General features: G+C 44.9%; 1 protein-coding gene across 8 annotated transcripts in view; it reads right to left on the bottom strand.

The window, feature by feature from the left end:
* RASAL2 (RAS protein activator like 2) overlaps positions 1-13,085 on the bottom strand; it is a 179,966-nt gene that overhangs the window by 106,357 nt on the left and 60,524 nt on the right. For 4 of the 8 annotated variants that reach the window (XM_071564734.1, XM_071564735.1, XM_071564736.1 and 1 more), the window contains exon 1: positions 8,979-9,838. The exons of 3 other annotated variants lie outside the window; for them this stretch is intronic. In XM_071564734.1, the coding sequence (XP_071420835.1) occupies positions 8,979-9,573 (595 nt within the window). In that variant the 5' untranslated portion in view covers positions 9,574-9,838. Of the gene's footprint in view, positions 1-4,884; positions 4,961-8,978; positions 9,839-13,085 lie in introns of those variants that run through there. One more of the 8 variants, XM_071564741.1, reaches the window with a different exon arrangement.

Below are 13,085 nucleotides of genomic sequence, written 5' to 3'. Positions count from 1 at the left end.
TCCTCTTCTCCAGGCTAAACACCCCCAGCTCCCTCAGCCTCTCCCCACAGCACTTGTGCTCCAGTCCCTTCTCCAGCCTCGTTGCTCTTCTCTGGCCCCGCTCCAGCCCCTCAATCTCTTTCCTCAACTGAGGGGCCCAGAACTGAACACAACACTCAAGGTGGTACATCGGGTGTGCAAGGCTTCACTCTTTCAGAAAGCTGGCAGAGGAGCTGGTTACTGAGAGAGGCTGTTTATACAGGACACACCAATACACTCCAGTCGGTTACAAAGGAGCCGTTTGGATTGGAGGGTTCACCTTCTTCCCTTCATAGGCAGGTCAGTGGCACTGCCTGGGGCCCTGACACCAACAAAGCCTCTCTCGTGTACAAGTGCAGCCAGAGTTAATGGGAGAGATAAGGTAGATGGAGACACACTCCAAGAGTTTAAAGTTTGGCAGATTATTTTGCAGTAATTTGTTAAAACCCTTTGCCAAAGCATCTGTGTCACTAAATGACTGTTAGAGGAGAATTGCTAAAAGGGCCATTTTTTCTGTGAAAGTTGATTGCAAATTCATAGACATGAGCAGAAGGAAATCTACAACATCTCATCTTAGGAATGAGGGAGATGCAGCTAAAACTGACCATGCCATCATCACAGAAGTATGCAATAATCTCAGATTTAATCGGGAGTGGTCAGAGTATGGGATGCAGGAAAACACTCCAGTACCTATAAAACATGCAAAAGCAGCTGAAATCAGACATAAAATTAATAGGCAGGTCTGCTTTTAACTTGCCATTGGGCTTGCCCATGTACTTGCTTGCATTTCACCTTTTACAAAGAGCGATTTGTCTGTGACAAGGAAAGGCAAAAAGAATCAGGGATCTTTGCACAATAAACAAATCTCAAGAACTAGAAGTCAAACTTCATGCAAAGACTAGAAACTATTCAAAAGACCCCACACAGCCCTGATCTCCGTATCTCAAGCCTACAGACAGCATCAATAGCAATGTGTGGTGACAGCTGACACAGATGCATTTTGAGCTGCCAAAGTGGGTTTGCTCATTGCCTGTTCTCACACGTCACTGCCAATCATCCAGCTCCTCTCTGCAGCAGTTTTCAGGCAAGTGGTTTTTCACAGAACCACAGAATCCCAGAATGGTTTGAGTTGGAGTGGACCTTAAAGCTCTTCTTGTTCCAACACCCTGCCACGGGCAGGGACACCTTCCACCAGCCCAGGTTGCTCCAAGCCCTGTCCAACCTGGCCTTGGACAATTCCAGGGATGGGGCAGCCACAGCTTCTCTGGGTGATCTGTTCCAGAGCCTCACCACCCTCACAGTGAAGAATTTCTTCTGAATACAGAAACTAAACCTGCCTTCTTTCACTTTAAAGCCATATCACCTTATCCTATCACTACATGCCCCTGTCAAATATCCATGTTTTGAGAAGGATCCTCCTACACCAAATGCACACAGTAAAATGACCAGCTTATTCCCCATAAGGAATAAAGACAGAGAACGCCTGCTCTCTAAAACATGAACTTCTTTAAGGAGCTATTTCAGTAATTTTTTTTTGTCACCTTCTCTGCAGGAAATATTTTTTAACTTCACTTGAACAAGCAGCCCCATAACTTGCAAAAAGCTCTCGCCCACAGAAGACCAGATGTCGAGCTTCAGCTTTCCTCAGAGTAAGAACAAAACCACTCAGGGGACAGTTGGTTTCGATGCTAACATGTCAAGAGTTTCATGCATTAGCCTATTGTTTACATAAACAGCTTCCTTTAAACAAGTGATGTTTTACAGGATTATGAAGTATTTATATCAGAAGACTCTAAAGAGTCTCTTGAGTAACTACCACAGAGAAAGTATCACCACAGAAAGCACAAGGCTAAATGATAATACAAATTAACTAGTTAAAGCAAGTCATCAAGTAACTCTATAGCAAAGCAATGGGATAAATAAAGGCACAGAGATAATCTTGCACGTGCTTGTTTACTTCTCAAATGCCATTGCTTTGAGCCCTAAATCACACACTGTTAGCATTACAAATCAGCACCATTCGTTATTTGGAAAAAACCCAAAGGCCTAAAACCCAAATACTTTCCTCTGGGTTTGTTATTTTAAGGAAAAAAGGGTCAATGTGCCCAGGAAGGGCTCGTTTTGTAAGCATGCAGGCAATTTTCATCTCGGGCCAAGTTCCCTTACGGACAGAATTTGTGGAAATGCAAACCAGGGAGCTGTGCCTGGAGAAAGTTTTACCACGGCAGAACTCACCCTGTCACTACAGGCCCCAAATGTACATGTCTGCAAGAGTTAAAGCTCCCATTTCCAGTGTCAAATATGTTTAGCAAGGAAACTGAGATCAGCTCAGTTGGTTAAAACTTGGTTGTAATAATGCCAAGGTCATGGGTTCAATCCCCTGTGTGGGCCATTGACTGAAGAATTGGACTCGATGATCCTTGTGGGTCCCTCCCAACTCAGAATACTCTGTGATTCTGACTGAACCACTGGGTACAGTTCCCCTTTCTGCACCCTCTGGCAGCTGTGGGTTACGCCTTGTCTTGAAGAACAACACAGAATTTTGGGAAGAGTCTAACAGTTACTTCCATACATCCTAAGTCTCAAGAGAAGCACCAAAGACCAGCCTGGGCCCCTCCTGGGCTGCAGGGCAGGTGCAAAATGTCACAAACACCCCTGGTCCATGAGCATCTCCTGCTGCCCTCCGGAGATCCTGCCCCTGTCCTCTCTCCAGAGGCTCAACAGTTGAAATACAGAGCTTTGCCAAAGACTCCAAATCCATCTGCTCCAGACATAGCTTCTCCTTTGGAAAGCAAAGACTGTTTTTCCTCCTCCAGCCACTTCCTTTTGACCCTGTCTGGCCTGCTATCAAAGGAAAAGCTTCTCCCACCAAAACCCCAAAGCTTTACTTCACTGGGAGCCTTTTTTCCTAATCTCTGTATTTTACTTCTTGGCTGCCTCTAAGAAAGCTGCATCTCTTCAAACCCCTCTCCCCCTGCAAAGAAAATACAGGAGGACAAGTCATCTCTAGGACATGATTACCCTCTCCTCAGATAATTCCAGTGCAATAATTTCTCAGGATCAAGGTAATCAGATAATATTCCTGCAAGCCCCAGCTGTCAGACTCCTCTGCATGAGCAGCAGAAGGTACAACATCCCGACGGTCCCACGGATACCAACCACAAAACCAGCAAAAAGCAACCTGGAACACGACACCCTGTCAGTCACTTCTGATTCTGTGAGTCAGAAAACAGCTCTTAAAAACATAAATGTCCTCATTCATCCCACTGAATGTGAATTTTTGGATTCTGGAGATTAAACACATGAAAATCACCACTCACCACTGAAATAACTGAAACTCCCTTCCTAGAGACACCACTTGTTAAGTGTAATTAAAATCAGATAAGCATAATTTTACTGGCTTCGGATATTACGGCTCATTATCTTGTGTTCATAAACATTCAGCTGAAGAGCATTCGCCTATTGCCCACATTAAACATCACAATGGCTGGGATGAATGAGGCGAGGGAAATACTGGGGGGTGGTTAAGTGATACTCCAAGCTGTGAAACGCCAGAAACGTTCCCTGCACATCCCCACCCCCTGTAATATCCAATATACCACGTACGCAGCATTTACTACCACAAAGCCACACTACAGTTTAAAATAAAGAGCAATACTGGACTGCAACGTATTATTTTCATACTTACAACTACAAAAAACTACTGTCATTTTAATGCAACGAGGGATTAGGTACAGGCAGATATCTTGAACCTGCTCTGACCACTAAAGGCGAAGGAATTTGAACACCTTGTGACACAGCACTTAAATGAACACATGAATAAGCTCAATTGTGTAAAAGTTCACCAATAAAAACCCCACCAAAAATAAACTACTTAAGAGCGCAAGAGATTTGGGAGTGGAGGAACATGAGTCAGTGGAAGGGCTTCTCAAAGGAGAAAGTGGTTTTAAAAACATGAATACAGAAAAGCTGCTCCAATGAATAATAAATACTGAATTCCTACTCAGCCAGGAAGAAACAGCTTTGTATTTTGGGAATCGTTGAAAGAATCTGAACACGGAACTGCCTTGGCTTTGAGCTATAAATGAGAAAACACAAATCTCTAAATAAGTTTATATGGAAATAGAGAAGAAATAAAATTTAATAAACCCAGAGTGCAAAGATATTAATAAGAGCACAGGGTTCAAATAACTTCAGTGCATTATAAAAAATCCAAAATCAAATCTGGAAAAGCAAGAATATAAAATATTCTCCCTCACTCAAGGCACAAAAACTCTCCATAAAATGAATGAAAGCTTGAAATCAAAAATAAAAGGCCGAAGACATGTATCTTTATTCCACATGAAGAGAAGAAAGTAATTCTGAAGAACTGTCTTTATAAAAATATGAACAAGGAGCAATTGTGAAAGCCAAACACACACCAAATAAAAGAAATCAGTATTTACCCTCACCCCTCCAAACCAAACCAGAGATAGCCAGGGAAGATACAGGTAATTGATTCTACTGAAGGATTATTTTGTCATCAATCTACAATTAAACTTGCACCACCCTGAGGTCCAGATAAGAAGCAACCGTGAAATAAATGTTATCTGAGAACTGTCTAACAAACCCATTCTCCAGAGTGTTAAAAGATCTTGTAATACTCAGAAATAAGAACAGGTGCAGCTGCTCACCCACAACCCTGGGATCAAAGGCTTTGTCTGCAGAGCTCCTTCCTTTTCTGTTTCTACCCAAATCATGGCACGTCCACACTAAGTTTATCAGAATGACACTTCTCCTTCCTCAACCTGATACACTTACTAGAAATTAAAACACTTCGAGGTTTCTTAAATTGCAAAACATAATAGTGAGTAAAAAACCTTTTACCTTCAGGCTTTGCACATTCCAATGGAAATACTGGTTCCAATTCCTGGCTCTAGGAGTGATTAGAAATCAGCAGAAATGCACCAAAAGCTCTTCATTCCCACCCAGACTCACAGCACATGGGGAAACAGTTCAGCTCTTCCTGCTGACTGTCCAATCCATCTGTCCTTTTCCTCCCAAACCCACGCTCAGTGGGATGCAGAAAGTCTGCCATGTGCTCCAGGAAGCCTCTGCATCCCAAGCTCTGGGCAGAGCCCAGGCAGGCAGCTCTCCGGAGGTCCAGCATCCTTTCATCGCCTAAGACGATGAGTGAGCCCATCCAGGAGGCATTTCCAGAGCCAAGAACCAATGAAACAGTGTCTGAACATGCTTCCTAGACTGTGAGACCGACTGGAAAATATTTATCCAGATCTTATTTTTAATTTTAAAATCCTACTTCTCTCTTCAGGTTGCCCTAAAACCAACAGACCCTCTTTTGTGAAGAGAGCATTTCTTGAAGAAGGGAATTCCTCTGCCATTCTGGTGCAGAGATGAAGCAAAAAAAAAGAGGCCAGGCAAGCATTGGAAGGAAGACAAACTCTTAAAAAGTTGATAATTTCCAGGTATTTCAGAGGAAAGCTGAAATACTTTTAATTAGGTGAGTTTGTGGATGTAAAAGACCTGACTCCTTGGCCAGAAGGGAGGCAGAACGTTCCCCTCCAGGTTCCCTTGGTTGAACTCCAAAGCACGTCTCTCCCACTGTGTATTTCACAACACAGGAAAGGTCCTCTGGGGTTTGGGTCACAGGGACAAGAATTTCTGCCCCAACAGATGTTTCCTGGGAGACTCTCAATCACGCTTTTCCAAGTAAAACTGCTTGCACACTTTGGAGGAACCCCATGTCTCACGTCACCTCGTGACTGGTAAAGTGCCTGAGCACTTTTACCACAGACCTCACTGCCTGAGGATTTCCAAATTCTGCTTTTCATGGAAAACATCCCTTTCTTGCATTTTTTCTTGAACAGTAAACAGGACTGTAGGCATGGGAAGACACCTTCTGCCTACCCAAGGAGTCCTATCAAAACAGTCAGTGGGCAATTTGATGACCTCCCCCCACCAGAATTAAACTTGCATTGTATTTGAAAGAACACAAGATTTGATCTCTGCTGAGTGTTTAGACTCTGGCTGAAGAACATGACAGACAAGGCACACTTCTTTCCTCCCTTTTATCTTCAAACCATCCCCCTCAGACCTCAGATCTAAACCCCAAGAGCTCACAGGTTTTACCACTGTTTTAGCAGGTCTCAGCCTACAGTGCTGTGTGGGGCAGGAGCCTCTGCCCAGCAGCTCCAGCTCATTATGGCCCAGGCAGCTCTTTAAGGAAAAATAAAACCAGTGGTAAGCACTTGGCTGTCCTGTGGTTGTACATCCCACAAAGCTGCACAGGGTGAACCAGTCCCCTTAAACACAGGCTGTTCTCTACTTGAAGAACTAGAGGCTGGAACTTTTGAAACATCAAAGGCTGAAAAGAAACTCCACGAAGAGCCAACAGTGTGCCCAGGTGGCCAAGAAGGCCAAGGGGATCCTGGCCTGGATCCAAACTAGCATGGCCAGCAGGCCCAGGGCAGTGACCCTTCCCCTGGACTCTGCCTTGGGGAGGCCACACCTTGAGTGTTGTGTTCAGTTCTGGGCCCCTCAGTTGAGGAAAGAGATTGAGGGGCTGGAGCGGGGCCAGAGAAGAGCAAGGAGGCTGGAGAAGGGACTGGAGCACAAGTGCTGTGGGGAGAGGCTGAGGGAGCTGGGGGTGTTTAGCCTGGAGAAGAGGAGGCTCAGAGGTGACCTCAGCACTGTCTGGAACTGCCTGAAGGGAAGTTCTGGCCAGGTGGGGGTTGGTCTCTTCTCCCAGGCACTCAGCAATAGGACAAGGGGGCACGATGGGCTCAAGCTCTGCCAGGGGAAATTGAAGTTGGAGAGCAGAAAAATATTCTTTGCAGAGAGAGTGCTCAGGCATTGGAATGGGCTGCCCAGAGAGGGGGTGGATTCCCCATCCCTGGAGGTTTTTTAGCTGAGATTGGCCATGGCACTGAGTGCCATGATCTGGTAAAGGGACTGGAGTTGGACCAAGGGTTGGACTTGATGATCTTGGAGGTCTTTTCCAACCCAATCAATTCTATGGTTCTATGAAGGTGTCTGTCCATCCCACCAAAAGCTCTGTTTTCCTGCGACAGTGGCCCAGGATCTGGCCCAGGACCTCAAGCAGGACTTGGCTATTGCAGGTGATCTTATGGGTGACTTCACTTCCCGAAACACCTTCCCAGCTATGATTTCCTCCCTCGAGAGAGCTTGACTTTTAATCTAGAGACCCATTGTCTTTCTCTCAGTTCCTGAATTGTGAGTCTCTTTGCAAAACCAGTTTTGGCAGGGTCAGAGAGAGCCAAAAGGCTCAGTCATCGTGCCATGGCTGACATGAAGTATTTACCTAGGGGTGGCTTCTCACAAATAATCCTTTTCCTCTGCTTACTTTTTCCCCTACTAAAAGCAAAGCATCCCAATAACCCAGTGACTGGCAATACTTAGGAACTGAGAAAACCATCAAAGTGCACCAGAACAGAGGAAAAAAAGGAACTACAGGGTGCTCTGCTCTTCATATACCAAGAGATTTTGATCCAAAATACTTCTGTCACACAGAATACCTTCCCAGGAGGTCTCAACAGCAATGGGAGCCTGCAATAGAAACCTTTGTTCTTAATCTGAATAAATATAGAAGGAGGAGAAAATCCCAACCCAACACTTCAACAGAAAAGGAAAAAAAGTGGTTCTGTTAATTTTTTTTTTCTTGTGTTCCACACAATTTAACAAGCCAAATTCCTGTTGGGAAAGGTCTTGGAGGAACAAATCAGTGACTGTACACAACTAGGCCTGAACAGATATAGTCCTCCTTAGCTATTTCTTCTTTTGGGCCATTTGTTTTTGTTTTAAAGCAGCGTGACAGCTTCCAGTAGCAAATACAAGCCTGTCAGTCACATTCCACTGAGACTGAAAGACTGAACACCCCTGCAGACAGAGTATATTCTTCTTTCACCACTATTACTGAATTTTTTTTAATACTGATGACTTGTCCAGCAGTCTCAACTGGATCCAGATGTTATCAGGCTTTTAATACAAGAATCTGTGAAGTGCTGAGGTTTTGGGGAGAAGGAAGGTTTATTTTTGGTTTTATAACAAATTTAAACTTTGTGGATTTTTTCCCAAGCACCATCAGTTACCCAGGTTCAGGCTGGGCACCCCACTACAAAGTTACAGAAAAGCCTGGGAAAAGAAAAGGCAGATTTCTCCCCTTTCCCCAGCCTTTTTACCTGCTGCTTTATGAGTGTTGTTATAAGCAGAGTAGATTTAAATGAAATCTCAGACTGGCATCTTGCTGACCTCAATCCCAGCTGGCTAAACCTTTGCAACACTGCTGTCCTTGGCATCCACCAGAGAGCAGACACTGATTCAGCTGCTTGATTACGAAATGGAGAATCTGGTATGAGGAACTAGAGCCATTCCACTGTTTGGAACACTGTTTAGAAGACAGCTTAATTTCTCTCTGTCCTTAGCACTTCAATGACAGGCTTGATATCTCAATCAGGGCACCACAACACCACAGAGGATACTGTGCCTGCAGGACTGTGTGCACCACACAGAGTGCACTTAAGGGGGAAATGCTACTGCTATACCATCAGGTGATGATTGTTTTCAGGGACCTCCAAGTTTTTAAGCACACACCAAAACATCTCACACCACTTCCTTATCAGGAAAGGCCCTTTTTCAGTTGTTTTTTTTTTTAACTTAAGACAGAACATCAGAGAGTCACCAATGTCATAGAATCATAGAATCACAGAATCAATTGGGTTGGAAAAGACCTCCAAGACCATCAAGTCCAACCCTTGGTCCAACTCCAGTCCCTTTACCAGATCATGGCACTCAGTGCCACGGCCAATCTCAGTTGAAAAACCTCCAGGGATGTTAATAAAGCCATGTTAAAAAACAGTTTAAACAACTATCATATGTCCCAACAACGTCTCGCTACACTCACCTGTTACACAAACAGAACAAAACCAAAAGGAGTTTGTTACCTGTACTCAAATCAACTTGATTATCCTCTGTCTTCCCTTCGTTCATGGACTCACTGCCAGGCTCTCCTTTTCGACTCATCATCTTTGAAAAGCCACTTGAGAGAGAGGAGAAGATTCCCCGGAAGGAATATCCCTGCTGCTCCGCATCCAGCGAGCGCACGGCGGGCAGGAACGGCCTTGGATTCCTGCTCCCGGTGTGCGGCACCGGCTCCGACAGGGAGCGATTGAAGGGAGCCCGGAATGGTCTGCTCTGTGCCTGGGGAAGAGTCTCCGCCGGGTCCTCATGGAGATCATCAGCACTGGCGGCATCCACGCCTGCAGAACTTTGGGCAAGCCTTGGATTGTTACGTTGCCCTTTCAGGCTGGAGGAGCCCTCTCTTTTGCTTATCCTCCAGGGAAGCCAAGGATGTGTCTGCCACCTGTGTGCTCCAACAGCTCTCTCCAAGTCAAAGCTCATTTGTTTATACAACCTCTTACTCTTCATTTGGTGGTACCAGTGATAGTCCTTCAAGGCAGCTGTGCCAGCATCCTGTTCTGACAATGATCTTCTGAAGGTCCCAGGAGAGAGACTATAGTGCCTTTTGAAAGCACTCATTTTGCACCCCTTGGATTTCAGCACTTCACTTACATTCCTTGTTGCAGTTCCTCACTCACCATTTTACATCCCCAGACACTTCGCTGGCTGCTGTGACAGAGGCTCTTCCTGAAGACCTTGAGAATCCATCCCAGGACCAGGTATTCCTACAGTTCCACGAGAAGGATGTGCCCTCACCTATAGCACACCGACTTCTAACAGCACACGAAGCCTTGCTGAGCTCACTGTCGCTTCCTGCACTGTCCCATTTCTGCACTGAGCTCTCAGGAAATGACTAAAAAAAAGAGCCCAGCCATGAAAACCCACAGTGCTGTTCTGCACCAATCACACTTCACTTTTTTCGGTCTACATTAAAGACCTGGTTAACAAAGAAAAAAGGAATGTGAAAGTACTTTGCTCTAGAGACACAGCAAAGTCTCAGAAAAGGGTTAAAAAATTGCAATACTCAACTACGAGTCATGCACATGTTCTCCAGTTAAGTAGCAAAGTACATTACTATATATAGTTAAGTATAAAGTAAAGCTTCTATTTACCACAGGTATGTTGTATCACTTGAGAATAACTCAGAGTTGCATTTTAGAGAGAGGTAAAACAGGCAGATTCATCAGAATCGAGTGCTGGAAGCACCAGAGAGGAAAGCACAGGGGAGGAATGGAGTAAGGAGAACAAACGCCGCAACTTAAAGCAGTGAGAGTGTAAATAAGGGAAATAAGGAAAGGGGAGGAGAAAAGGGACTGAGAGGGTGGGTGGGACTTCACAAACACAGACCAGAGGGAAGGTTTTGAGGCATAGCAAACAGAACAGGGCAGCAGGCAGATAGCCCTTTTTCTCCTCCTCCTCCCTCCTCTTTTAAACAACAGAATAGGGAGTTATTTTTTATACATCTAGTTGGAATAAATGAGATGGAAAAAAATAGCCCTATCTGTTTATCCAAGAGGAAAAAACCCTCTTGCCTTCGCTACAATTTAAGAAACAGCTGACTGTTTTAAAATCTCATAAAGAAAATATCCGCTGGTGAATTAAGATCACCCTTGCCAAGTTTTAGACCAGAACACTTAAATCTCGAGTCTACTCAAATCCCTGAAAATAGGGGGTTTATAATGGAAACGCTGACAGACCCCTGGCAATAAAGTAACAATGAAAACTACTTTTCTGGTTAAATAAAATGATAATCTTGTCTGGCAGACCAAAAAAGCTTAACTGACCCACTGTGGGATCTCACCCTTAAGCTTGGCTGCATTCATCAGCCAAAGTACATTCCTGACAGTTGCAGATCCAAAAACTTCTTTACTTAAATGTGTATCTGAAAGATGGTATCACTGCTCCTCAGAACAGGGATGGCATTACCCAAAGACCTCCATCATATCAAAAAATAATTTCTCTATTTGGTAGCAAGTCAGACTTTTCAATTAGAAGCAACAGAAGCAACTATCTAAAATCACCATATCATAGAATCCTAGAGTATGTTTAAGGAGTCACAACAAATAACCTCAGGAGCAAGAACAGCTCAGCCACTGCAGTCCAAATTCTGCAACAAGTAATGATGCTGCCTCTCATCTTTGTAGAAGTTGTGCTGCTCAGAGCACGAGTCTGGAGTGACAAAATGTACCTATAACCAGAACACTGCTGCAATTTCCATCCAGAGCAATGATCTCTCAAGGAAGCACGAGGGGCAGTGAATACAGAGAGATACTGGTAGTCCCAAGGTGAAAATGAGTCGGAGACTCCACCAGGAAAAAGTTAGCTGGCTCTTGTCTTCTACTTCTTGATCCCAGGGGTTGCTGATCACCCCTGGGTGCAGCCCATCTGGGCCCATGGACTCACATGGGTTGAGTTCTTTAAAGTAACTCCTGACGTGACCTTTATCCACTGCTGGGAGCTCTTCTCCTTTTTGATGCCTTTCACCAAGCACAGAGGCCTGGGAGTCTGTATTTCTGAAGACTGAGGCAAACACTGCAGCATTGAGGATCCCAGTTGTAACCAGGTCTGTTACTGGATCAGCCACCACTTCCAGCAAGGAGTTCTTCTTTTCCTTGTTGAGCTTTTTCTGCTACTGTAGCAGTGGGGCTTTGGACAAATGCTTTGAATTAGGCAGCCTGGTAAAGCAGGCTGAATGGAACTCCAGGGGTAAGCATGAATAAATCCGATGGATGACGATGTGGTTCACTCCAATGGCACAGGCCATAATCAGCACGGAAAGCTGAGAATGTGAGGTGGGTTTCTGGTCAGCTTTGCAAGCTTTGCTTCCACAAATTTCCACTAGCACATCAACATCAACATCTACTTTTGGTTTGGGAGCACAGAAGGGCAGGAGAGAACAGAAAAGGCAGACAGGCAGTGCCATAGCTGACATCCTCCTGGGGTTTGCTTGCTGGAGATGTCCAGGGTGATTTCTAACTCCTGCTGATGTTTCAGAGCCAGGCTGAGCACCCATCCAGACCATGGTGTGAAACAGCATTGTGAGAGCACTTATCTGCCCTACCAGAGGCCTCGGTGTGACCAAGGAATCATAAAATCAACTGGGTTGGAAAAGACCTCTGAGATCATCAAGTCCAACCCTTGGTCCAACTCCAGGCCCTTTACCAGATCATGGCACTCAGTGCCACGGCCAAGCTCAGTTTAAAAACCTCCAGGGATGGGGAATCCATCCCCTCTCTGGGCAGCCCATTCCAATGCCTGAGCACTCTCCCTGAAAAGAATTTTTTACTGATCTCCAACTTCAATTTCCCCTGGCAGAGCTTGAGCCCATCGTGCCCCCTTGTCCTATTGCTGAGTGCCTGGGAGAAGAGACCAACCCCCACCTGGCCAGAACTTCCCTTCAGGGAGTGATTCAACTCACACAATGTGACACCAGCAGTGTCAGCACTACCCTGGAGCAGGAATTCAGCACAGAAGCACTTTGGACAGAATGGAACTTTAGGACAGAGATGGTGACCAGGCTGCTCCCACCCATTTTCACCACCATCCTGTGGATGCCTGGCTGTAAGGAAAGATGCCTTCATCTCCTTCCTAGTGCAGCTGGTGTTGCACCAATCCCCCAGACCACCCATTTCAGCAAGAGAACACACAGAAAGATTAACCACATATCAAGTTACAGCACAAAGCAACGTGCAAAGCCAGTTATGGGTTAACTTCTCCTTAAAACTATTTTTATTGGTGTGTCCAGGGGTTGGACAACAGCTCTGTACAGACCTAACAAGACAGAGAAAGGCTTCAATAAACACTGTAAGTAAAGACTCAGGAACATCAAACTCAAAGTATAGTTTAAGTTGGAATATTAGTGAGAAGGCTCTTTACTTTTTTGACTTCTGATTTCACTTTTGATTTCATGTTACCACTGCTCAGACAAATGCATTTCATGATCAAAGAAAAGTTACCCAGCTGCCTGGCCTAGCTGAGACTTCCCTGTGTACTCCACAGAGGGCAAAAGGGTCTTTCTCAAAGTGCTTCTAGAAAGGCTACAAGGCTTACATGTTTATTAACATAAACCCACTGACACACAAGGTTGCTTA

The sequence above is a fragment of the Pithys albifrons genome, chromosome 10, assembly GCF_047495875.1.
Source record: "Pithys albifrons albifrons isolate INPA30051 chromosome 10, PitAlb_v1, whole genome shotgun sequence".
In the NCBI taxonomy this organism is placed as follows: Eukaryota; Metazoa; Chordata; class Aves; order Passeriformes; family Thamnophilidae; genus Pithys; species Pithys albifrons.
Note: the sequence above shows the minus strand (reverse complement) of the source record. Positions and strands in the feature narration are given on the sequence as shown.